At 43.9% G+C, this 25,720-nt stretch overlaps 1 protein-coding gene across 1 annotated transcript in view; it reads right to left on the bottom strand.

The window, feature by feature from the left end:
* Ft (cadherin-related tumor suppressor fat) overlaps positions 1-25,720 on the bottom strand; it is a 71,796-nt gene that overhangs the window by 20,309 nt on the left and 25,767 nt on the right. Inside the window, exon 2 of the mRNA XM_070673966.1 lies at positions 3,100-3,453. Coding sequence (XP_070530067.1) covers positions 3,100-3,453 — 354 coding nt within the window. The remainder of the gene's footprint in view (positions 1-3,099; positions 3,454-25,720) is intronic.

The raw sequence follows: 25,720 nt of genomic DNA, 5'->3' as shown, positions 1-25,720 counted from the left end.
GTATGTGAGTGTGTAATTATAAATAAATCTATTAAAAAAAAACCCAGCAAACACAGAAAATTACAGAAATATTGCAATGTCTATGCTTAATTGTTGCTTCTCAATTAGATCAATACGCGCATTCGCAGCTTATTACTAAAAATTATTAAACGCAGAATCCCGTCTCGTAGAAAATGTAAGAGTAATTGACGCTTTACGCTCTGTAATGTCTAGTTATAATAAAAAGTAGATTTCACTATTTATAACGCGTGGAAGTTGCAGAGAAAACACAATCGGTCTCGTTTCTTTCGGGCATGATGAATGTCGTACTAACGATCTCAGGCTGATCGCTTAAAATAATATTTGAACTAGTAAGAAGAAAATAACAAACCTTGTGCGTTAAATATTAAACCAGTCAATCAATTTCGTGAAGTCTTACCGATCAAAAATTATAATCCCAATTAATACGACAAGCAATTATTGTTTCAGTAGCACCAAATTTTGTTCTGCTTATTCTTTCAAGTTTGTGAGCGAGAATTAATTTTACCAAGAAGAGAAAAGTGTAAAAGGGGAATTTAAGTAAAAAAAAAAAGAGAACAAAATTCTCCAAGAGATCTAGGAAGGTCGATCAAAGAAGAAATAGTTAAGGTTAGCGAGAGGAGAACACAAGACAAGAAAAAAGACAAGGAAAAGAAAGAGAAAGAGAGAAAGACTAGCATAGGACAAGAGGACCAGATGTAAGAGGAGCCAGAAAGGGCAAATTCCACAACAGTCAGCCAATAGAGAACACCCTTCTTTTATGATAGAGTTCCGTAAGTATAAGTTTGGACACTGTCCGTCATTTCCAGACTCTCTAATTATGATATTGTAATATTTTTTAATCAAGCAAATCAATATAATATTCAATACATTCTGTTATAAAAATATACAAAAATAAATTAAATTCAATAGCCCACGTGCACGAATTATTTCTATAATTAATAAATTTCTAACAAAATAATGAGCAATTAATTAAAAATTATCAAAGCGACAATCTAAATTCTTTTTCTCTGAGGAGTTTTAATAAAGCTCTAAAAATTGTCGAGTTATAACCGGATCTGAAATTTATTTGCCTTTCTTTTTTTTCTCTTCTTTCTTTCAGGATAGAATAGTGGACACGAGTATGCGGCAGACAAAGTCTTTAAAGGAATTTCAGCCATTACGTATCATGAGGATAATTTTTGCGATTGTCTCCGACGGGATCCCAATGCAACCTGGCCGGCCCGGTGCCGGTGGTCGGGGTTTCTCTCTTCGGGCTTCGTTAAACGGCCGGACCCCGGGGCCGATTTACGTTTTTTATCGCCACGAATCGTTTCGACCGGACCGCGTAATGAATTATAAGGCGGGACGCGCGTCACCGAGCACGCTTCGTAATAGCGCACATCTAGGCTTTTCAAAAGGTACTGAATGAAGGTGCGTATACCTTTCGATTGACTTTTGTGCATGTGGGTGTTTATTTTATTTTTTTTTTACGATATAAATTTACTTATATCTTATATTTAGATTAATTAAAAGTCCATATCCTAGTCTCGTCGATTACAAATTCTGATTGAAATATCAAGCCTTTTTGCGACAGTCGCACGATTTGTCATATTGTTTTCTCATTCCGATATCCTGATGTAACCGATCTAGCCGCGGGATCGATTTTTCTTACGGCACGTCGCAATCACGCAGAGACGAATTCGATCTTTTTCGCCAAGGTGGGAGACGGGTGTGCCATTGTTGCATGCACGTGCAAAGCGAATGTGCGAGCAATCCGCATGGCGGGTCGCCAGGCAATCGTAGATTTATCTTCCGAGTGATGCCCGCGCTGGTACGCAATAGCGCAACATTGTTCTGCCCGAGATCGCTCGTTACGATAGACAACTCTGACTTATGCGTATGGCATTATAACCGTGCACCCCGACTTTCCTCGCCCCGCCGGCGTTTTCGCCTGATTACCGGCCATTAATTGAAAAATATCTGATCCGCCCGCGACCCTTTACCCACGCCTCGCGAAACAACCTGGCGCAAGTTTGCGCAAAGCTTGCACAATTAATTTTTAATTTATTCACATTTAATCAGGTTTTATCAGTTCAAATCAGTAACACGAAGACCAATTTACTTTTGTGTCTCATAAAAAAAATCTTAATTTAATTAAAAAAAAAAATAAGTGTTTTCTTTTTCTACATATATTTTTTTCTCTCGATTAAAATTTGCGACCTTCTAATATAAATCTGTTTGGTTAAATATCTAATTGCAAAACGAAAGGAAATATTTCCGTGCTATTAAATAGAACAAGCTTCCTCTTCTAGATAGACAAATTTCACGCTGCAGCGTGTCGTGTTTCCCGGCTCGATTCCGTTAGAGATTGATTATCTTGAAATTGACCAGTAATTGGTCTCGCGGCGATAGCAATATCCCGTACAAATACCCATAAATTAATTCATCGCTATAGTTACTTAACATCTTCTTTCTTTCTCACTCTCCTTTCTCTTTTGATCTCTTTTATTCCTCAAGAAGATTCGTTATTTGCGTAACAATTCCACGAGCAAAGACATAAATTAACCAACGTCGCCAGCGTTCACTCAACGACCGAATTCCGTCACGAGCGCCGGATTATTATTTAACTGCAAGAGGAATCGCCGATATGAAGCAATAGGCTACAGTTATAGTAGGAAGTTGTCAGTGACCTCTCGGCACGAGGACGTGTCTAATGCATTATCGACTTGACCCCACGGCTCACGCCGAGCATTCCGATACTCGGGAACAATCGTTCGTTCTGGCGGATCAGTTCACCCCCGCTTCCCTTGAGCTACGAGTGCCATTTTCGATATGTCGCGATGCTTTCGGAGAAAGTGGTTGCTTCGTATTCTTACGTTTACCAAGCTGCTTATTCAATTGTTTATTTCGTTCTCGCGTAATTTATTCCTCGCGCGGAGAAGTTATTTCCTTGGGATCGATCATGAATCTTTTGTGTAAATAAGTGAAAAGAGACTTAAGAAAAAAAAAAAAAAAAGAAGGAGAAAGCGGTACTCTTCACTTGTTCATACAAAAGATTCATGATCGTCTCCCATTAGCACACCGCGTTTCAAGTCTCACCTGTATATGAAGCACGACGTCCCGGTGCTGCAGGCCGTCGTCGGCGCGCACCTTCAGCACGTATTTTTCTTTCGTCTCTCTGTCGAGAGCCTCGGCGAGGCTTAGCTGGCCGCTTGTTGAGTGTAGCTTAAATTGGCCTCGCGTTTTGTCATTGTCCACGGATTCTCCGCGATCGCCAGGCCGATGATGACTCGGGACCAGGGTGTAAGTCAAGGTACCAATGGTGTCCGGGTCATGAGCTTTAAGCACCGTGATCACGGTGTTAGGCGGCGCTTCTTCGGAGATTTGAAATTTCCACGGTCCCGGGCCCCACGTCGGCGCTACGTCATTCTTGTCCAACACCGTCACGCGTACCTGTTGCAGAAAAAAAAGTACAATTAGAAGTAGTTCGCTGAGATTATTTCGCTGGTCGTGAAAATTAACCGTTGATGTCACGAGATGCGAATGGATTGAAACCGTATCTTAAGTATATCATGCAGTTTTTTTTTTTTTTTTTTAACTCGATACTTTTTTGGAGAAATTCGTGTAACAATTATATGTATATACAGCGAGCCGGAGAAAAAAATTATAAACACTTAATTTTGAAAATACGTCGAGAGCCGTGTATGCGATATGAGAGCTCGCGATGATTCGGCTAACGCCGAAGACGTAATTGCGTGTAAAGCCGAAGGGAACGTACGAAGGCCGTTGCGGAGCCGAAGTCACGGTATGCATGCGAAGACTCGTGAGAAAGTTAGTTTTTCGATCCCGCTCGTGCATGTCTCATTTCATTAAATTCTCAGTCACGTCAGCGGCTACGAGGTTTATGCGGCTACCAGCAGTCAGGGTATCGAAAACGACGAGGGGTGCGGTGAACTATTGGAAAAGCATAATGCGAGAGTAACAGTACCCGAGTGATAAATCAATTGCTGTATGTACTTGGCCACGATACTTGCTAAACGTTTCCCATATGTGAGTTCTCCGTGTGTTAAACGTATATGTAAGGAAGCTTAAATATAACAAAGTGACATTCACAAATAATCTTCTATATGTACAATAGATGCGGACAATGTGACAATAAAGAAAGACCATTGAACGCTAAAACATAGTTGCACAAAGAAACTCATAAATCTTACGCTTATTGTGTAGAAAAATTATGCAATTAAGTGCGCGCATATAAATATACGCAAAATAAAATCTGATTAACGCGCTGTCTAATAAAACTTTAAATAAATTAAACAAATTAAATATACAAATTTGTATTATATAAATTAATATGTAAAAATGTAACTGCAGTTATAACATACAATATTAATATTTTTTTACCTGAAAATATCATAAGGGTTTCAGATTTATATACCTGCGTCAGCCACGAGTTCGCTGCTCGCAATGCAAATTCATAAATTGGGATATCAGTCCGGATAGTCCGGACAGCTCGAGCGTCTACAAAGGATTCCTAATCCCGGCATTTGCGTAATTGATGAACGCATCTCGAAATATATATATATATATTTCGCACGCGCGCTATTGCGAAATCGACGAACTTGCTTAAAATACTTTCTCGCGTGAGTCATCTCGCTCGCGGAAGAAAGGTGTAAATTGTTTTTCTTTTACCGCCGGGCGACGTAACCTCGGCCGTGGTAATCCTTGTGCACACATAATCCGGACCGACGAATAAATACGCGGACATTTCTCAGGTAGGGAGCTTTTATATAACGGCCGATCTGCGAAGGTGCGCATCCGTCTTCTCAGTAATTAGTCGAGCCTTCTCCCTTTTCTCTGTCATTGATGGAGTGGTTGCCATCGATTATTGCTCTCGGGCGTCTAGGCGCGCCTATACCGTCGTCGTCGGCGAAACAACGCTGCGGAATGACGAAACAAAAGCCGAGGCCCGTAGCTGAAGAGCCGGGTGGCGGATTAAGCGAGAATAAATAGTCGCGGTCCCTCGCCACCATAAATCGCCGTGTAACCCAGATGCGCCGATCTCTGCCTGGATGAATGCACTTGCGCAACTTTTGCACGACTGACGCGTGTCGCGTTTCCAGACAATCCCGGCCGACGACCGGTACCACTCGCGCGTTATTGCAGTTACGTTATGCCGCAGCTTTCATCCCTATCACGGAACGGAACGTCATCGACGCATAATAAAGCCAATTAGGAATCTCGTAATAACAGGTAAATGTAAAAGATATATTTTTACAAAGTACGATTTTTTATTATTTTACAACAAGTAAAACTTTGATCAGTTTTAAATTTTATCTCTATTTCAAAAGAAGACGTATAGTGTAAAGTGACTAATTAATGAGAACAGTTTATCGGAAATCCAGCTTTCGAGTTCTCCCTTTGTTTTTTTTTCCATTTAGACAAATTCGTATCTTTTGCAACAAATCCGATGTTAAACCGATAATTATTATGGATTGGCATTACTGCCAAAATTCGACGCGATAAGAGATATCGATAAAGAGTCGAGACCGGGCAGCCGGAGCCTCGTTCGCCTAATGTATTCACGTGTACATGCAAGGAGAAGTATACCGACGCCCGTTCGATGAAATAAATTTATGCAAAGTCTGCCGGACCGGGTCCACCACGTCGCCGTCGGTAATTATAGGTGGGCCCGGCCGTATCGTCATTAATAGCGGCTATCGACAATCCCGTGTTAAACGGCCGCGACGTATCTTAACTTCCCGACATAGTTCACACGATCCGTAAGATTGGCCTTATCTCGTAATGGCGCGATAACGGCGCAGATTGTTGCGTGAACGGTCCGCCACCCATGCATGATGTCCGTGTTAAGCGAACCAACACTTATCTCAAGCAGGCGAAAACGCTCGAGCCCCGTGAGTAACGCGCTCTCTTCACAATCCTCGGTTAATCGTGTCCCGTCGATTCCTAATTTTGAAACTGCACTTCAAAAGTCATTGAAAAAAAAATCGGGCTGGTTGCTATTCTCACACGTTCCTCCATACCCTCACTATCACACTTTCTCTATCATAGATAATTATAATAAAAAAATTTTTTTATAGCACGCATTGTATTATACAAATTATATTGTATTTAATTAAAAATTATAAGATTTATTAAAGGTGGGTACATTTAAATTCGTAATTCTAATTTGTCGTAGCGAGATAAAGTCATTATGCCGTAGCTTTGACATGCACTACTTGTAGACCCGGCATTTCAGACCGGTTGCATCAACATCACTTGGCGGTAATCCCAATTAACTTGTTTTCTCTCTCTATCTAAATTATTCGCATAACTTCGAGAAAGGCATAATAATTCTAGCATTCGCTAATTTAGAGTTAGTTAATGCAGAACGGGATGTAACGTAACCTTGGGTCAGATTGCGTCAATGTTAATAGTCCCTCTTTTTTTGGTCATTATCTCACATTGAGATCATAACTAATCTCAATTACCTCGAATAAAAAAATTTGCTGCAAATTTTTTATAATACATATAAGGCGATACAAAAATAAAACTCGCAAAACAAATTGTAATAAAATAATTAAGAATTGCAGTTTTTTTTTCTTAATAAATATAAAGATTTACGTGTAAAAAAAAAATTAGTTTCAGATTTATAAAATTCAAGAATGCAACGTATAGCTTTTTAATGCGACATCGAGGGCAACATTTTCTGCGTCGGCGTTGAAATCACCGCGTGGAGAGAAACGGCGCTTCCTCGATCTTTCAGGCCTTCGATCGCGCGTTCAATTCGCACGTTACGCGATCTCTCTTCCACTCTCTTTCCTCTGTCGCTGTCATCATCGCGAGAGCGGTCGCGACACTCGGTGTCACCGTCGCGAGCGAGCAGGAACAACGAGCGACGAGCGAAGCAACGGCAACAATAAGCAGACAAATCAGTGCGGTCATATAGCTGTCTCGAGTGCAATCCCCCCATCCCCCGTTTCTCCATTCTCTTCTCTATATATTTTCTCTTTCTCTCTTCCTCCTCCGTGCCTTTCCTCCCGCTTTACCCCTTCGATGCGGCGCGAGAGCGCGGTATATGGGCGGTAAGAAACGCCCGGAGAAGAGCATTCGGAGTGCAAGGAAAGATGGTATCTGCGTCAGCGCGGTCGGGGATCAGCGGATCGGATCGAGTCGCTCAGCGGGGGTTTCTTTGGGTCATGCACGAAGTAAGTCCCATTCTTCTGAAGCCCGTTCTCCACCCGCCCTGCCCCGCGTTCGCCAACTTGGCCCGAGGCCTCGCGCGCTCCTCCACCCTACCTCTCCCCTTCTCTTGGCTCGCTACGCGGCCGTGCCATGGTATGCATCCTACAGGCTGATACTCGTCGCTCGAGAGCGGTCCCCGTACCTTTTACCGAACGAGGTCTTATGGATTCTCTATGAGGGGTCGAACCACTGACATCGACCGATTAATAACGCGTCTTCGTGGGGGCTCGCATGGCCCACGACGACGACGTTTCTTGCCGGGAACCCAAGGAGTACACCGTAATTCCGTATAACGATCGGAGACAATAAGATATGTATCTACTAATAGTCGCTTTTCTTCCTGCGTCTTCCGTACGACACATGGAGAAATCCGAGGGAATCGAAGACGGAAAATATACGTGAGAGCACAAGCGGAAGATGTTATCTGCAAAGCCCGAATTGATGCTGTGCTCGAGAGGTTCCCTCGCCTACGGCTGAAAATTCCGATTTCAAAAGACGAGCCTCAAATAAATTTCACCAAAAGTAAGATTTTCCTCGGTAAGAAAAAAAGTATCGCGTTGACTGTATTATATTTTATTCTCTTTTTTTCTTTTTTTATTACAAACATAAAAAACATTAAAAAAATTAAAATTATTAATTTATATATAAAAAAAATTGCTTGAAATGACGGTAACTTTAAAAACGGCCGCTGATAACTGTGTCTTAAATACTTATATACGCTCGGGTGAAATCGTACCTTTATTAATTTTTTTTTTTTATCTTATGCAAAGCTAAGCGAAGATCGTCGAGATCACTCATGTTTGCATGCTTGCATAACGAGCGGTAATTATTAAACGTCGGAAATTCGTAAATCGAAGACGCGTACCATAACCGGCGTGATTATCGCGCGATTTTCCGCTTCCCGCATGGCCGCCCCGCTCACGTGGAATTTCAAATTCCGCGATGTGTATCTACTAATGGCTGCTTTACGCCTCGCGATCGTCGGCCACGTTCGTGAGCGACGAGAGCATGCAGTTGCGACTATGTAGCCGTTATTGCAATGTAATTATTACCCGGTTATTATGTGTGCGCGCACCCCATACATCTCCATGCGGGGCCTCGCACAATCGGGGGATCGTAATTTTTTAATTAATTAATTAAGCCATTTCCTGGGCGCGTTTAATGAATTTCTCAACGCCGTTTGTTTATTAGCCGCTGAGCCACAAACTGGTTCCGATTCCAGTAGCAAGCATCCGAGTTTGTAATTCTGAATTCGTAATCCCGAGTTCGTAATTTAGTTCGCTCGTGTCGCCGCGTTGAAATTATGCGCAAGTGTAAAAGATAGAAGGGACTCTTGATGTCCTCGCCGCCTCCTCGTGCAAGCAATTTACAATTACGAAGAAATAAACTCATAATGAAATCAAATTTCCTTGCTTTAATATGTATTAAAATAATTATTTTACATTAGACCCGATTAATGGCATCGATTGACGAATAGGATTTGACAATCCGGTCGTGATCGATAGATCACTTCGCGATTTGATACGCGACTTTTTTTGTAACAGCGGTACGAAATAATACTGGGACTTTAAAAAATTTATATTAAAAATAACCAGCAGTTAAAAATGAAATTTGTAATTTCCAGGCCAAACTTGTATCGGTCGTGTTTATCGAATGGAATGCCATCGCTTCGCTATGAGGGGTCGACGTCGCCCAATTAATATCGACTTCGTCGTGGGAGCCGTGCGCCAGGTCGAAGACCTTAGAGACATTTTTCTAAAAGTATTTTTTAAGTCATTTACTTATTATTAAACAGGCTAACGAGAAATTTTCTCACGTACTTTGCACCTGTTAATTAATAATCACTGACTGTGTACTGCATGTATTTAGATATAAATTAAAATATTGCGACAAGAGCAGTGAAAACAAGGCTGAAAATAATTCAAAACTAGTTTCTTGTGGAATGCTAATTAAAAGCACTCCATAAAGCGTTAAGTAACTTGTAATCAGTGCAATGTTTGTACATTGTTACCGCACACGGCTCTTTAATCCTCGAGCATTCCGCTCGTCATATCGCGCCCTAAACGTTTCTTTGCGACGGGAGTTTCCCGATCGATTGTTCGCCGGCAGCTAGCGTGTCAATAAAATTTAATTGAAAAAATTTCAACGAGAAATATCGTAAAATTATCGTTGGATCCAAAAGTAACTATAATACGCTCTTCTCTCAGTGTAATTCCTCGTCGCACGAACGAGCGCGTAAGTTCCTGGAAAAACGTTAATTACACCGCTTCGTCATTCATTCCGAGCGAAGCCAGGCGGTAATAGTTTCGTCGGGACGAAACACATTTTCCGCGAGGAAGAGAGAGGAAGTCGGAGAGCGCCAGCATTCCACGGCTTAATAACGAGCCGCCGCCGCTGGATCCCGTAGGCTACACTGTACTGCAATTCCGTATAACGGCCGCGCGCGGAGGACAATAAGATACACATTCACGATGCCTAGGACTAACACAGGTTCGTTTTCTCGCGACAGTTCGACGGTGGAACGCGAAGGCACCGCCCGACGTCAGAAAACCGAATATCGCTTCGAATAATAATAATAATAATTTATAGAATATTTTTTGACGGATGCCATGGAAGCCACGGCAACTGTCCCCATCAATCGTTAATAGCTCTCTGTCGTATCGCTTGTACGAGGTGTCCCGGAATGCCTGAGCAGCGTTCCCGTTCACGAAGACCTGGCGCGACTTGAAAGAATCTCCTCGTGACGAGGATATCGAGACCTGTCCCGGCCGATGCGTTCGGCGATTTAATCTTCGGCCGAGAAAACGAAAAGGTCGGCGAGGGGGAGAATAAAATGTGGACTGTTCGAAGCTTAATATTAAACTCACGGACGAGCGTTCGATTCAGATCGGTTTCATTGAGACACGTGAGAGAGACCGCTGGCTCCAAGCCTCACCCGGTACTTTTCGCAAGAAAATGAACAAAAAGATTTAGAGCTAAAAATATTAAAATTTTTTCTGGCAGTCTTATCTATCAGCTAAATGTGCATTTAATCTTATCTTTTTTTTTTTTTCTAAATGAGTAAAGACGCGTAATATATTATTATCAGCTAGGTAAAGTTTCCTAGTAGAAGTTGGGACCAAAGTAACAGGTCGTTTTACGTTTTGACTGTACGTGTGTATGAATGCGTGCGTATGTGGAAAGATCGTTTGTGCACCGAGTCTGAATCGGCGTGGCGTGCACCGGCTCTCGAAGGATCATCGCGCGTACAATACTGGCATGCGCATCCAAATAAGAGGACGAAAATATCTTTGAAGCCAGCCGGCCGGACCGGCCCGCTGACATCGTCGACGATCGATAACGTGAATTTGCGACTTCGTCAGGACACGGGTAAAGTCACAATGTCGTCATATCTCATGCGTGCCGATCGATGAACGCCGGCAGGTATGCGCCGATCGCATCGTTTGCAACATTGTGTCACAGAAGGGCCAAGCATATTAATTTCCGTCCGTCGAGCGGTCTGACAGGCGACGATGAGAAGAGGGGAATCCGGGATCGGTGTCCTTGAACTTCGTTCTCCTCATCGTTCTCTCCCTTCTTCATTACCGGAAATGTAATTTCTATATATTCCACGTAGCTTTTAAACAACGAATTATTCGTGGCCGATCAATTTTTCCATTCCTAAATTATCCGGAAAGTACTTTAAAGCACTTTTTTCTTTTAGTCCTCTTTCCCTCTCTTTAATTATAATTATAATCAATCGTTTTTAGATGAAAAAAAAAATTTAACGCTTTCTCACGCACAGAGATAAGTAAGATCAATGTTCCGAAAATAAATTCGAAAGGAAACGCTTTTTACGGGCTAGCCCGGCGATCCGTTCTCGAAGGGTTAATAGCAAGATTTCGAGCGATAGTAGAAATATTATATGACGAGAAAAAGATTGGAGAAAGATACGTCTTATCTTTTCCACAGACTGCGGGTTAAAAAGGGACATCGCTCGTCGTAGTAAACAGGGATGAGATATCTTTAGCCGCGTAGAAAGATCTAAGGTTGCCCACAAGCCGTCGTTCGGGGACGTCGCACCTTCGTGCATATTGCAACGGCCTTCTCTTTCCGCCGTGTCTCGAGGATGCAATTAAAAAAGGAGGAGCCGAGCGAATGCGACGGCGAGGGACGCAGGGGGGACAGGTAAGAGGGCAAACACCCCGACAAGGAAGCCTTCCAAGTTTCTGCTGCGGTTTCGCGCTTACGGGGCCCGCTTTGTTTTTCTCGCCGCTCCCGGGGTCCGCTCTCTCCATCGATTTCTCTCCTCTCTCGCACCCCCGCGTGGCGCATGAGGACTTTCGCGATCGTGTGGCCCCAAGAGACGGGTCTTATTGAACAGGCAAGATATCGCGGCAGACCGCAGCGTGCAGCTTAAGTGTCCGTTACACGTGGAATATGTCACGAGAAAACAACGTCGATGGGGAGAAGATCGGTAGCTCTTCCCCGAGTAGTTAACCTTCGATCGCCTCGCTATTTGGTATGTCACTTTCGATATGAAATCCGAATACACTACGACATTGTTGTAAAGCCGTTTCTACGATATTGAATATTAAAAAAAAAAAAAAAATTAAAAAAATTTGAATCAAGTAAAAAGCGATCGGTAATTATAGCAATTGATTCCTTTTTAATACGTGACGTAAGAGTAAAATACCAAATTTTTTTTTTAACAAATTAATATGCTTATTGATTATAAGCGACGTCAATGTCGCACCTAAAATTTTTATGCCTAGCAAGAAATATCCGTGTTTCTCACGAGGTTTGAAACTTAGTTTCGCTTTGCAGCAAAACCAGCGGCTAGGAAATTTATACTCCTTGCGTATTATCATGACAATGAGAGGCATCTTTTTCTCAAAGTACCACGCCGCGTCTTCTTCGCTAATCCTAATTTAGCGACTGCCTCTTTCTCCCTTCCTCCCTCTCTCTCTCTCTCTTTCCTTTTTTTTCCCTCGCCATCGGACGCGGTGCGAGACGCGGGTTTAGGGTAGATGCTGCTCTTTGTGCAAGATCCGTCAGGTGGCCGGTGATGGATCATCCGTTTTGAAATACGGCTGCTAACTTATTTTTATCTCGCGCTTCACCTCCACGGGAGGATTCGTTCAAATTGTATTACAATACCGGTCAAACGAGGAGTAACGAGCAGTGCCGGTGGATTTAGAGCTCCCGCAGCTCTAAGTGCAACAGCATTCCTCGGACGCACTTTGCCCTAAACTTGTAGAAATCTTTTCACTTTTACCGTTTGCGAATGCTCCACATCATAATTTGTTGCAGGTGTTATCAAAGTGCTTTAAATATGAATTCGTTGAAAAGCACGTTTTTGAAGCATTATTTGCAAATAAAAAAAAGGTAAAAAAAGAATTGATATATACAGAATTTAATTAACAATGACGCGCTTATGACTTCGATTTTTGTCTCGAGGAACTAATTTTCGGCAGACCAACGATTTGAGTGATCAAGATCCGCGAATCGATTGCCGTCGATCTCCGGACGATTAAATTGACATTCCGCGTTGTTCACGTTAATTTATGCGCTCGACAAAGTCTTGTTCAATGCGTTTTGCGAATGAGAAGATGCAACTAAGAAGGTGGTGGAGTGAAAAATACGCGTGTAACGTAGGTCGATATACACGGCGTGCTTCGCGGCGATCATCTGACGTCAGTCTCATCGCAGCTGACCGGTAAATAATTTTATCTCGTCGCAGATATTTCGAAAGACGTTCGCGTTTCAGTTTTGCGGCCGGGACCCTAATTAATTCCGTTAAACAAAAACATTAGCCTCACGTAAATTTAAAAAGATGCGATCTCGTCAACGAGTCCTTTAGCTTAGCTCATCAGAGGCGGTTTTAATTAGTAATTACGTGGAAATTAAATATTTTGACACTTTTTCATCGAAGAATGGCCGTCGTGGCGAAGAATATCCGGCGATCTCGAGTCACCCCGTGTGCATATATGTATAAGCAAAGGACCGATCTTAGGGAGGCACGGGGGAAAGTCGGGAGAGAGGGACGGCGAGGATGGCGATGAGAACGGTAAAAAAAAGGAGGCAGAAGGTAAGTGGAGTGACGCGTGTAAAGGTAGAATAAGGAGGGAGCAAGGCGAAGAGAAACGATGAAGAGAAACCGAAGGAGACTCCGGATGAGAGAGAGACGGAGAGAAAAAGAGAGAGAGAGAAAGACGAAGGTGGAGAAGACGAGAACGCGAGGGATGCTGCGAGAGGAGGAGGACGTGGCGTGGCGGCCGGGAGAGAGGGGCGGGTGGGGATTGTCTGGCGGAGGAACCTCTAACAACCTATGATCACGTTATTAATTGAAAGAGGACCGCCGATGCTACCGGTTACGCCATTGACTTTACGTGCCACGTTACGGCCGTGTGGCACCGGCACGGGCTCATTTTTTAACGGAAACACTCTCGTCGATATGTACACGCGTACGCGTGTGTGTGCGCCCGCACGGTTTTTTTTTTTTTTATTGCACCGCGCGTGACACGCACACATCCGTAAAATCCGGCGCACCGATGCCCCCCTTCGGGGTGAACTTCCGCGGAGATAAGGAGATACGCGCGAATATAATGAGATTGTAACGAGTTTAACCGTAATTGACGACGGCTCGACGAGTGGATGCGAGGGAGACGACGAGAAAAGGTGACACGTCACGACGTTCTTATGAAAGCTGAGTTATTGAGCTTTTCGCATAAAAGCCCACGGTGATCCGGCAAGGCGAGCGGACCTTTCTTTCTTTTCCTCTTTCTATCTGCATGATTTTATTAATACATCCCGCAAGGTATTTAAACATTCGCTTTATAATCGTCGCTCGCGAAAATCGCGATTACAATAATACTCGAATGATGCACACTGCGTGCCATTAGTAGAATATCTGTGGGATCGAATAAAGGACCTCTAGGGAGAAAATTACGGCGCAAGAGGACCGAAGAAAGAAATTGGAATCGCTCTAGGAATTTCAAGTCGACGGGTATCGGAGTCGCGTCAAACTGATTGTATAGAAGATACGATGCACGTATGTGCTATGGGCGAGAGAACCCGGGGCCCGATCGCGCTGGAAATGGGGCCCGCTTGAGAGACGTGGAGAACGAGAGGAAGAGAGGAGAAGAGAGAAGAAAAAGAATACGCCGGTCGAGCAACTCTTGCGCGACAGTCCGGAGTGTAGACACGTTATATGCGTATATGAGCGTGCAGGCGCGTAGAACACGTTCCGCAAAGGGAAGAGAAAGGCGGGTAAGGGCAAGAAGGGCGCGAAGGCTGCGGGCTGCTTATCAGAAAAATTTGTGGCGCGCGGCCCGTCATTTTTCGCACGCGGCGGCGCATCCGTTCGCCGCCTTTGTGCAGGCCACAAGTTAAATTCATTGTTTATTATCGCGAATTGTAAAACTGCCTTTCGACCGCGTCGCAATGCTCCGCTTTGTATAATAATAAGCATATTTAAATCACTCCTTTGGAAAGTTCCTCAGCAGCTTCACCGCGCGAGGAATTCGAATTGCCTTCCCAGCTCCGTCCCTTCATATTCTAAGTCTTGAAAATCCTAAAGCTCTTGAAAAGAGCTAGAAATTATCGTCAAATACCGAAGCTTATTGTTCGAAGATTTCTATCCCTTTGTATTTATTCGCCGGCAATGTAAAAGATGAAGCGTCGGTTCTTTTATCTTATTTGCACGGATCTGTGCTGCGAAATCGAAATCTCGAGGGATTTGCATTTTTTAGCGCGGCCTCTTCTCACATTTGGAGCGGTTTTAAAAATACTAATAAGGGTACAAAAATAGAGAGATTTATCCGATAGGATGAATATACAAGTGAAGACGTATACCAGTCGCTCTTTTTCTCTCTTCGCTCTCGTGACGTCATCGAACACGTCTCTTTCGCAACGTGGCAATCGATTGGGAAAAAAACCGCACGGTAATCGTTCGGAGAAATTCGTTTATTCGTACGCGCACGTTTATCGGCATATTTCGAGCCTCGATCTCACGAACATATACTGAATTATCCCTTGTTTATTATCGTATTGTCGCGCCCTTCTCCCGCATCCGCCGCGGGCCGTAAGTTATTTTCTCCTTTGATTTACCGTCTTTGCCAGTTGCGAAAACGAGGGTGGCTTATTTTTCTTTCTGTCTCTCTCTTTCTCTCTCTTTTTACACTCGGTTATTCGGCTCTCCATGTACGATTCTTATGTAAAAAGCCCAACAGCGACGTCTGCACACGGCACGTTTCGTGCGTTCTGAAATTTCTCAACGAGTCGCGCACAGGCGATTCGATTCGCACTTATTCCCTGATCTTTTTTTCAAGCGCGTAGTCTCAGAGCCAATTGTTCCAACTTCTTGGTAACTCTACCCGACTGGTAATATATTATATGTGCCTTCATACATTTAGAAAAAAATATAAAAATATATTTTTATCGTTTTAAATTTAGAATTGTCTTAGGTAATAGCTCAAGTGACTGTAAATGGAGTTTAATTGACCCCAGCTTGCTATCGACGCACACCTTTGAAACGTTCTGTATATCGGGTTACACGCACATTTCTCGCTCTCAGCCGGAGGCTGTGGGCTGCACGATAATACACGACATTCCTCGATTTTCTGCATCTACAATAACGTGGGTAGCCAGTTTGATATTTGTTATCGCGTTTGGCACGTGTCCATGTCCCGAGCCTCGTTGATAAGCTTGCATTTCGATTTCAAAAAGTAAGAATAAATAATTTATCCACGCTTTTAAATACTTTCGAAATAACGCACGATATTCCATGCATTTCCGTCTCGCGATATCTGTATTACACGTCGAATATTTTTTGCTTCGTCCGAGATCAAAAATACAAAATGCGCATAGACACGCGGTGGTTTCATTTGAAACGAATTCCTTTTAATCTCCGATTCACGTCTCGAAGACGCAACGTCGTGGAAATGTGTATCGACGATCCCGCGACACCGTGTCTCGCGCAAAGAAAAGATGCGACGGCGATTTTATCGGAAATAGCCGGGACAAGCACGAGAGCCGCGGATAGCTGCGTTTTATCGCGAGACCTCTTCGGTGCCTATGGAGAGCGCACGGATTAAATAAAAAGAGACGGGAAGAAAAAGAAGAGGCCCTAACGCGCATCCGCATGCTTCGAAACGCTCGTCTCGGCATGGCGGGAGAGGCGACGTAGAGGCATTTACCACATTTTATGCATACGGCTGGTTGCGTACGCCTGACTCGCGCCCGTGAACCTCCGCGCGAGATGCGTGGCTCTCTTTGCGAGTCGCGCATCATCGATTTATCATCCACAAGCCGGATTTTTGCCACCGGCGCTTGTCGCGCGCTAATTTCCCCCGTCCTTCCGCGTTCCGTCCCACCTCGCTTCTAGAAATTATTACCGAAATCATCCCGCTGATTAGATTCCGCGCGGACTTTACGGGGTGACGTCCGGCAAATCGCCGAGACGGTTTGCATGTTTTCCCGTTTCTCACCGCCGGCGGGTTTCCCTACGCGGCCATTCCGCGAATGCCGTACGCGTAAATTTTTGAACGCTACTCGAAATGTTCGAGATTATTTTCAGTCTCCCTAATTGACACCGTCGTATTCTTAAGTTTAAAAAATAAGATTTTCTTAAACGGCGATCACACGACAGAGAAAAAGTATACGTCGCGAATCCGTCAATAACTTTCTTCGCCGACTCCAGATCGCAATTCAGAGTCTCTGTCGATTGGTACGTACAATTGGTATTGTAAATTTAGCGCTCTCGTCTTTTTTGCTGATAACGTGGGTGGTTCTGGACCATCATCGTATGTATTATTCGTAAATTATCACTGCAAGAACAATCTGAGAGTCTCTTGTTGCAACGATCGCAACGTTCCTCCTCCAATTACAACTAATCAGTACAACGAGGTCGTGCTATGACGACGATGCGAGTTAATCGCGATAAGTTGCAATTTCGCCGCGGAGAGCGGATCGCAATTACCACTTTCCATCTCGTGTCGGCGCAGTAGGTCAGATGCAAACTGGTTCTCGCCTCAGGCCGCGTAATAGAATACGAGGACAAATGTACAAAGTTGTTCGGGGCATGGTCGATTACGCGCACGGTTTTCACGACCGTCCGGAAATTTTCGCGAAGGACAAATTTCGAGGATACCCGCACGATTCCGAGGAAAAGGCCGACGGAATAAATCACGAAACATAATGTTGTAGCAATTGAATCATTCGAAACGACAATCCGAAAGCCATTATTTCCTTGCAAGTTTAGAAAAATTAATTTTGACGTAAATTTTATTTTTAGTTAAAATTTAATAAGAAATTTAATTTATATTAATTGATTTAAGGGTTCTCTTTCTTTTTTCTTACTTAAGACTAACAACGCCGCGATAAGGCGATATACATATAAAATGTAACCGAAATAAACTGCGGACGTTAAGTTTGACGATCGAAACGTTACTGGAAAACCGGAAATGATTATCCACGCGCGGTATTCAATAACGGTAATACGTATTTCATATTTACGACAGAAAAATCCGTTATGAGTAAACTATGAAAGTATCTTTACTTCGAATGACTGGCTCGTTTACTTTACGACTTCGACTGCTGAGAGAACATTTCTTACCAGAAATATAATCGACTGATTTGATCTTCCTTTACACTGCTTTCATTGACAATTAGCAGCTGGGAATTAAATTCCTCAAACTTCCAACCTAGACTAACAATTAGTTAACAATTAGTCAAAGCTTCGAACCCTTAACTTGACGCTTAAAAAATAGATAAATTTTTCGAACTAAATATAAGTAACAAAAGAATTGAATTACACAACAATGGCTTTTCTTCGGCCTTATCTCACGGTCTATTAGAACTGTTTACGGTTTACGGGAAAGTGAGAGATGCAAATTTATTCAAGACACCCATGCTAGTAGCATATATCTAAAGGAGAGAAAATTTGACGAAACCGAAGCGTCGGTACACTTTTCTAATCCACACAAAAGAAAGAGGAAGAGCGGAGAAAGGGTTGTTGAAAGGAGATGCGAAGTGGAGAGAAAAGAAAGCGGAAAGCCGCGAGACGAGTGTGCTGGCGGTGCGCCGCGATGGCGGCGGAGGGCGCGGTGCCAGGAGACGAGACGAAAGAAGAAAGAGTAGAAGAGGTAGAGGACAGGGATGTAAATCATAATATGTAAATCCGTGTGATTTCGTTTGACTTCGGCTGGCTGGCTGGCTGGCCGGGACCAGCGCGCGGCGCTTCGAACTGATGGCCACTTGGCGAGAAACTCGAAAAGGCATTCCGGGACACTCGCGTCTCTTTTGGTCCTTCATCTCTCTTTCTCTCTCTTCCTTTCTTTCTTCCCTTCCTCTTCGAGTACCTTCTCTTACTCGATCTCCTCCACCCTTTCTTTCCCTATCCTGCCTCGGGTAGATCTTCCTCTTTAACTTCCCGCGATCTTTTTCTTCCCCCTAGTCATCCTCGTCTTCCTTTCCCCGTTCTTCGCGAGTCTTCTCGCCTCGCCCTCCGTTCGACCCGTTCTCGCGTATCTTTTCTTCTCTTCACATTCAGGATTTAACAATCTACGTCGTTCGTTCCAAGTAGAAACTAGGAACGCTCGTAAATAATTTCGTGGATCCGAAGGTCGCGACATATGTACCCCATGTGCAATGAAAATTAGAATGTATTCTCTCCGACGGTATACACTGGATTTGACCGAGCTGTACAAGTTTAAAAAAAACTTTCTACCAACGTTAACGGCAAATAAGAAAAAAAAGCAGTCTCTTTTTTTAGAAATTGCATTAATTTTCTTTATTATAATTTTTTTTAAATACATTAACATAATTTTTTGTGAGAAATAATAGCGTGCTTCTCGTCTGCTCGTTTCCAATAACTTGCCGTAAAGAAAATCGCAGTTGAATTTCAGTTTCCGTTTAATGATGAATTATCGGTGCGGATGATCGAAGAATAGAAGGAGAAGAACGGCGAGAGGGGACAAGCCGTGCTTTCTAATCGGCGACGTATATCGCAGCTCGCGCGATTAAAATCGGAAATAGATCCACGAGACCGTTTTCTCTCTTCCTCACTCTATCTCTTCAAGGCGTCTCCTTCGCATCTTTACTGCCGCGCGTTAAAAATTCTCACGGGAGGAAGAGCCCGGGGACTAGAGTGGACCATAAATAATTCCGAGGATCCGTTTACCTGAGGGGGTAACGATGGATTCTCGCGGTGTGCACGTACACGTATATGCGGGCATTCGACAATGGCCCCCGGGTGTTGCCTTATCGATAGCCGATGCGTCCGTACGTAATTAAGTTACAAAGTGCCCGTTGTCAAGCGTCTATTTTCTGTGCCAGAACATACCTGGCGATACGGTGCCTCGATCGTCGACTTGATTGAGACACCGTCGTGACTAAACGTAGCTCTCGTTACTCCGAGAAAATACTCTACTCGACCGGCATCCGTCGTTACCGTATCACACGTCGCGATGCGTTACAAGATTTTCCGTTAAAAAAAAGAAAAAAAAATAAAGTAAATTCCAAGCATCAGCTGAGATTCAAACATATTCATTTTCGAGAGGCCACGCCTGTCGTCGTTTTGAAGAACACGAACGTCGGTTCGCGATAAACCGTTTCCTTCGTTTCCGAGGGAATTCAGAACCGTTCGGGAACCGCTATTCTCCTGGCAATCGCGCCAGTTGAGCGGACTCGCGTGCGGCTTGTAGCCAACGGCTCCTCGCATAGTCAAAGGCAATATAAAAGGTATAGAGAGTGTGGAATTCAGCCGTCTCTCAGCTTGAGACCCGGGCTCCGGGCTTGACTCGCTTCTCCGAGTCGACTCGAGAGCCACGGGACTCTGCGGAGTCCTCCTCTCCTCCGGAGTTGATGATGGAACGAAGCATTCTGGTTCCCGTCATGCTAGCCGTAGGCCTCGTGCGCACGCCGGAGCCTGGCCTGGTCTTGGGCTGCTTAAAAGTCGGCTCGCAGCAAGTTACACACCGGCCTACGTCCCGTCTCCGCGTTTTAAATCGATTGGCCCACGTATCGAGGCCGCACGCCAAAAACGACTACGCCTTTTCCAAGACCGTGCAAGTTAGCCGGGAGATTCCGTCCGCGCGGTGGGTAGTCCTTAAAACTTTTCAGGAAATACGCGAGAAGTACTTTGCGGAAACTGGGATAAAGTTCAGAAGAATTATATCACGATTTCGTGTTATTTCGAGTCGTTTGGAAAAATAAAGTCTTTCGAATCTTTCAGGTTAAACGCGGTCGATTTTATTAATTATGCCTAGCGTCGATCGGTCTTTTGAAATTCCTGTTGCTACCTTGCGTTCACGGCGCGACGGATTCCACCAGCGAGCGAACGGTGATCTCGTACAAAACGCACAACTCCGATCATTAGCTTCGTCGGCAGCACATATCAAACGAGCGTACATCCACGATTAAGATCGATTACACTTTATCGTAAGGTAAATTAGATTTCAATTAGAGATTGAAAGCGAAATTGCCGGCGAGATGCCGGTTCATTTGCAAATCGCAATCAAACCTTCGTTGAAAAAGAAAGAGACGGATCAATCTGTTCGGCGATCTATCGATCAATAACGTCGATGCCGTGATTTTTAGTCCGGCGATTTCGGTCGGAAACTTTGAAAGTCGATTCGGATAGAACCAGACTGGTCCACTCTCCCTTCCGAGAAAAAGGAAAAAGAGAGAGAGCGAGAGAGAGGAAGAGAGAACGCGAGAGGGAGAAAGCGAGAAGGATGATGAGACTAGACGAGAGAGGACGTAATCACGTGCTTCGCTTCCTTTTAAATTGATCGACGACCCATAGGCGTATCGTTGAAAAACATCGATGCTGCTTTTCTTTACAGCGCGTCGTGCGATCGTAGTGCAGCTGAGATTCCGGATCTGATGCGGACACGCCGTGGTTTTACGGCGGACGTTACGGCGACCCGCAGCCACCGTTATATCCCGGAATACCTATAAATATTGTTTCGCGGGCGTTCATCCTCGCGACCAGACGCTTCTTCTTCCCCGCAACGCTGTTTAACTTTTCCCGTAAAGCGTTAGAGTAACAAAGAACATAAGTTTTCGGTAGAAGGGAACAGTACGAGATCCAAAGCCCTTTCGATTTTCTCGATTTGCCCGTGATGCGCGCTGATTTTAGCACGATCTCCTACGTATAATAGAACAGAACTCGAAAATTCTCTTCTCGGACGTTTTTTAATAATTACATCTTACACATTTTATTCCAATAAAATGGCTATAATAAATAGGATTTATATAAGACGTTTATGTTATTAGAAATTCGTAAGAAATAAGGCAATATTAATACGTCGGTTTACAAGAGTTAAAAACTAAAGAGAGAGAGAGAGAAAGAGAGAGCGAGAGATAAATGCAGAAACAAAGATCGTTCGTGAAAGTTGGCGGCGTTGCGGCAACGCGATATGCCTGCCTACGCGAATGGCAGTCCGTCGGTCGCGAGTACGGTTAATAAGCGAGCGAGCAACAACAACGGCGGCGTATATATCCGTGGTAAACGTGGGAGGCGTCCACCCGGTGGAAACCGGTGCGCGATCACGATGCAAAAGGGTTAAAAGAGCCGGGATACCGCGGGATAAAAGTCTGATTTTTGTGATTTGGCGCCGCTTTCTAAAGCCACGACACGTCAGACGCCGTTTGCGCGCGCGGGATTCTCCTCAGTGGGGGATATTAGAAAGGACAGGACGATAATCGAAGGTCAAGTGCTAAACGCTCGCCCCGAACGCTCGCGGCTCTCGAGTCCTGGATCGCGTTTAACCCTCGATCACGCTTGAATTTGAATAACATTACTATCACGCTACGTCGCTTTCCGCTCTAATAATAAATAACGCGCAACACTTATTTTTACCAGATATCTACGAATTAATTTTTTTTCTTTTTGTGCTTACTAAAGTCACAACTTGCACTTGTTCGAGCAAGCAGAAAAATAAATTACTTTATTTTCTCAAACCAAACCGTTGGGTCTAACATCACACGCAACTCGGGAAACGGCATTTTCTACTGAAGGGATTCGCGTTACACCGGATTGTGCGATGCGTATTTTAGTATTTCATAAGTCGTAATAGGAACATATGTATGACCAGCTTTAATGGCAATTTTTTTTATGTTGCAGAGAAAAAAAAAGGAAATTTTAAAATAAAAACTTTTAGAGCGCGGAGGACACGGAAAGCGGAGTCGGATTTCGGTGACTCAGTCCTCTTCTTCCTCTTTCTTTTCTCTCTTTTAACCTTTTTTTTCTTTCTTTCTTTTTTTTTTTTTTTTTTAAATTGTATCTCAAACGTAGCTATTCGATCGAGAGTGTCGGCACGATGTAAATGCGTGTAAAATTCTCGCTGTCTTTTGGACGCCACGCCGCTACTTTGCGCCCCTTTTTATTTTGTTTGCTCAACCAGTCTGAATTATCAGAATTAATTTGACGTTAACGACACGTGCCTCGTGGGAACGGTGAATTTTGGAAATTAATTATTTCCGTCGGAAATTCATCGGTGTCCTTTCGTGTAAACTTCCATGTGCATATAAATTATATTTTTAACACTAGCAGAAATGAAATTTCTTTCTTACGTTATTACCTTAATACACAGTATATTTAGAATACATTTTTAATTTTACTGTCAAAGAGCTTTTTCGGATGGCGAAAAGAAAGTGAAACACGTAAAAAAAAATACCACCGAATATTTTCTCCCGTCCCCACGGAGTCAACCAATTTCATTATCATTCCTCGTTTCTATTCCGATTTCTAGACAGGCTATTGTCCCAGAAATAGCGGCCTCTCACGATTATTGCTGTTGCTCTTCGAGGTGTGTAGGTGTAAATAAAGATCGCTCCTAAATGTTCGATTTCCATGGCGCGGCGATTTATTCCAGGATTAAGGAATAACGCTAAGGACCGGTTTCACCGTAGGTGAGCTTTGTCTCTTCGCGGTTTTCCTTCGTCCTTCCCTACCTCCCTTTTCGGCCGCTCGATCGTGGCCGGATCACCTTCGCCCGCGTCAAAATGTCTCGCGGCACGCTCGTAATCGTTACTTATTATTTTATATAACGCGTAAAATAACCGGTACGTGTATGATTCAATGCAATTCGATGGCAGCCCGGCGCGTTCGCTAATGCGTTTCGCGAAATGCGTAACCATTCTGGGGAGGGATAATCACGAAATTTCCTTGCGTCGCGCACAGTCGCGGAGTCGATTGAAGAAAAGGTGTTAATATTTTTGAACCTAAAAAGTCAGCTTCTGTTTTTTTTTTCTCTTGTAACAATAATAATTGAATGCGCGATAATTTAATGTGTCACATTTTATTAATTTAGTAATTTAATTAAGACTCCGCCCGCGGATTTTAATAAATATCTTTATTGCTGATGGACGGGGGGTAACATCTCCCTTCTTGTTCATCTGGGAATAATCGTGGAAGAAAAGAGATGTGTCTGGGCGTGCTGGTAATGGCGTAATAAACGATTAAAATATAATAACATGTCAACGGGCCCTTTTCGGCGGCCTTCGAGTGAATCTCGAAGGATGTAGAGAGATGGAAGGAGGGATGAATGCTACAATGTTCGGCAGTGTATCATTATCATATCATAATAACGGCAGCAACGCTATTAAGGTCTTAATGCACCGCCATATTCCGCACGCGGGATACTCCGCCAAGACAAGTTAAGGATCATCGAAGTGACGGATCGCGGAAAGATTAAGGAGTACTTTACAGCTTGCTAAGAGCGTCAAACTCGCGCCAAAGCCAGCTACCGAACGCTCGGGACAAGACTCCGCGATGTAATACTCGAAAGTATCAAAAGGCGACTTATCTTAAAGTAAAAGATTTTTCTAGGTGCTAATTTTTTTTATTTTTGTATAATATTTTTGTGTAATACACGATAAATTCCCATTTACATAGTTTATAACTAAAGTTATGACAAAATTGCGAAGCATTTTTTTTGTTGGATACGCAAGATTAAAGACAATTGTAAAGTCGACCGTGCGACTCTGAGAATACAAAAGGGAAAGCAGCGATTAAAAGACGCGTGGGAGGACGGAGAAAGAGGATTACTACATTGTGAATTCAGCAGTTGTATGGGCGTTAAAGCACGTTAGAAGCGGATCTTTTCTGGCCCTTCAGCCTTTTGAATATCACTTTTTGAATAAATCTGCACCTGAACGTTCGTTGTGGACCCGCGGCACTTGCGCTTCTCTCGCTATTCTTTGACATACCATTGAAAGCTCAATAGGTTGTTTGCGGAATTCCATTAACTTGTCCTGATGGTACTTTCATACAAGCACTCCTCTAAGCCAAGCCACAGTTCGCGCTCCATAACTTTCGAGTAAATCGATATATTTTTATATATAAAAAAAAAAAAAAAAAAAAAAAATTCCGTCAAGGCCGCGCGTATGTTAAGTGGACGGGCTAATTTTTGAAATTCTTGCAAAGTAAACGGCAGTGCCGCGTTATACGAAAACAAATCTGCCGGCCGATTGATAAAAGACGTTTTTACACCTGGCGTACGTGTTCCGAGAGAGAAGTTTATAGGAAATAAAAGAGGAGAGAGGAGGCAGTATGGATAGAGGAAGAGAGCATAACGAGATACGGCGTTATTGCAGCCGAGAGGATCCATATAGCGGACGCGAGCACCGTCATTGTTGGCGGGACTCTCTTTTCAGGACGTCTGAAAGAGGCATCAGCCAGCCGAGATGACCCCGCGCGCGCTGGAAACCGGGGCCTTGCCTTGGCGAACCGGGGCCTGAATATCAGACGGCGGCTTTCTCGCACTCGCGCCGCGTGTCGTCGCGTTTGACACACACCGAGCCGTATTTCGCGCGGCCGCTCGTAAGATCCCGAACAATTACTTGAGGGCTCGGCCTTCGTGCGATCCGACGCGACGCGACACGGCGCGGCGCGATTCTCCTCGCTGGCGCGCCTCGGCATTGAAATTTTGTGGGTGTTAAACGTACGCGCCACACACTTTGTATGCCGTCCGAGAATTCGCTCGTGCAAGACGACGTCGCGAAGGAAATCGCGCGAGATCAAGATCAAGATTTTCGGTACGATAGCACGAACGCTGATCCTCCTTTTCTCTTTTGGAGAACCATTCATCTTTTATTAAGTAACGGAGCTTTTTATTCATGTAATTTTGCTTTTCTATCTGTGCACAAAAGATTCTTTCAAGATCTTATAATACGCGACTCTAAAAAAAATTATTGAGTTTACACGAACTCGATTACGCTTGGCTCGCCCGCTAACTCAACTCACGGTTTAGAGTTATTTTTATATCGCAACGTAAAAACTCTACCCAGCGACTTCCTGCCATCCTGCCGCATGCGGTTGGAATATTCGATTAGTTCGCGAGTCGCGAATTTCTCAAATTAAAGCGCGCGTTTGGTGAAAAGGATCAACGAATAAAAGAAGAAGAGGAGAGAAGGGGTCGAGAGTACCCTCATTAATAAAGGCTCCGCGTGAAGGTTATCCGGAAGACGGGACTTTTGTGCGTAC

Source organism: Cardiocondyla obscurior, linkage group LG02 (genome assembly GCF_019399895.1).
Source record: "Cardiocondyla obscurior isolate alpha-2009 linkage group LG02, Cobs3.1, whole genome shotgun sequence".
In the NCBI taxonomy this organism is placed as follows: domain Eukaryota; kingdom Metazoa; phylum Arthropoda; class Insecta; order Hymenoptera; family Formicidae; genus Cardiocondyla; species Cardiocondyla obscurior.
The sequence above is the reverse complement of the archived record's forward strand: the minus strand, read 5'-3'. Positions and strand labels throughout refer to the sequence as shown.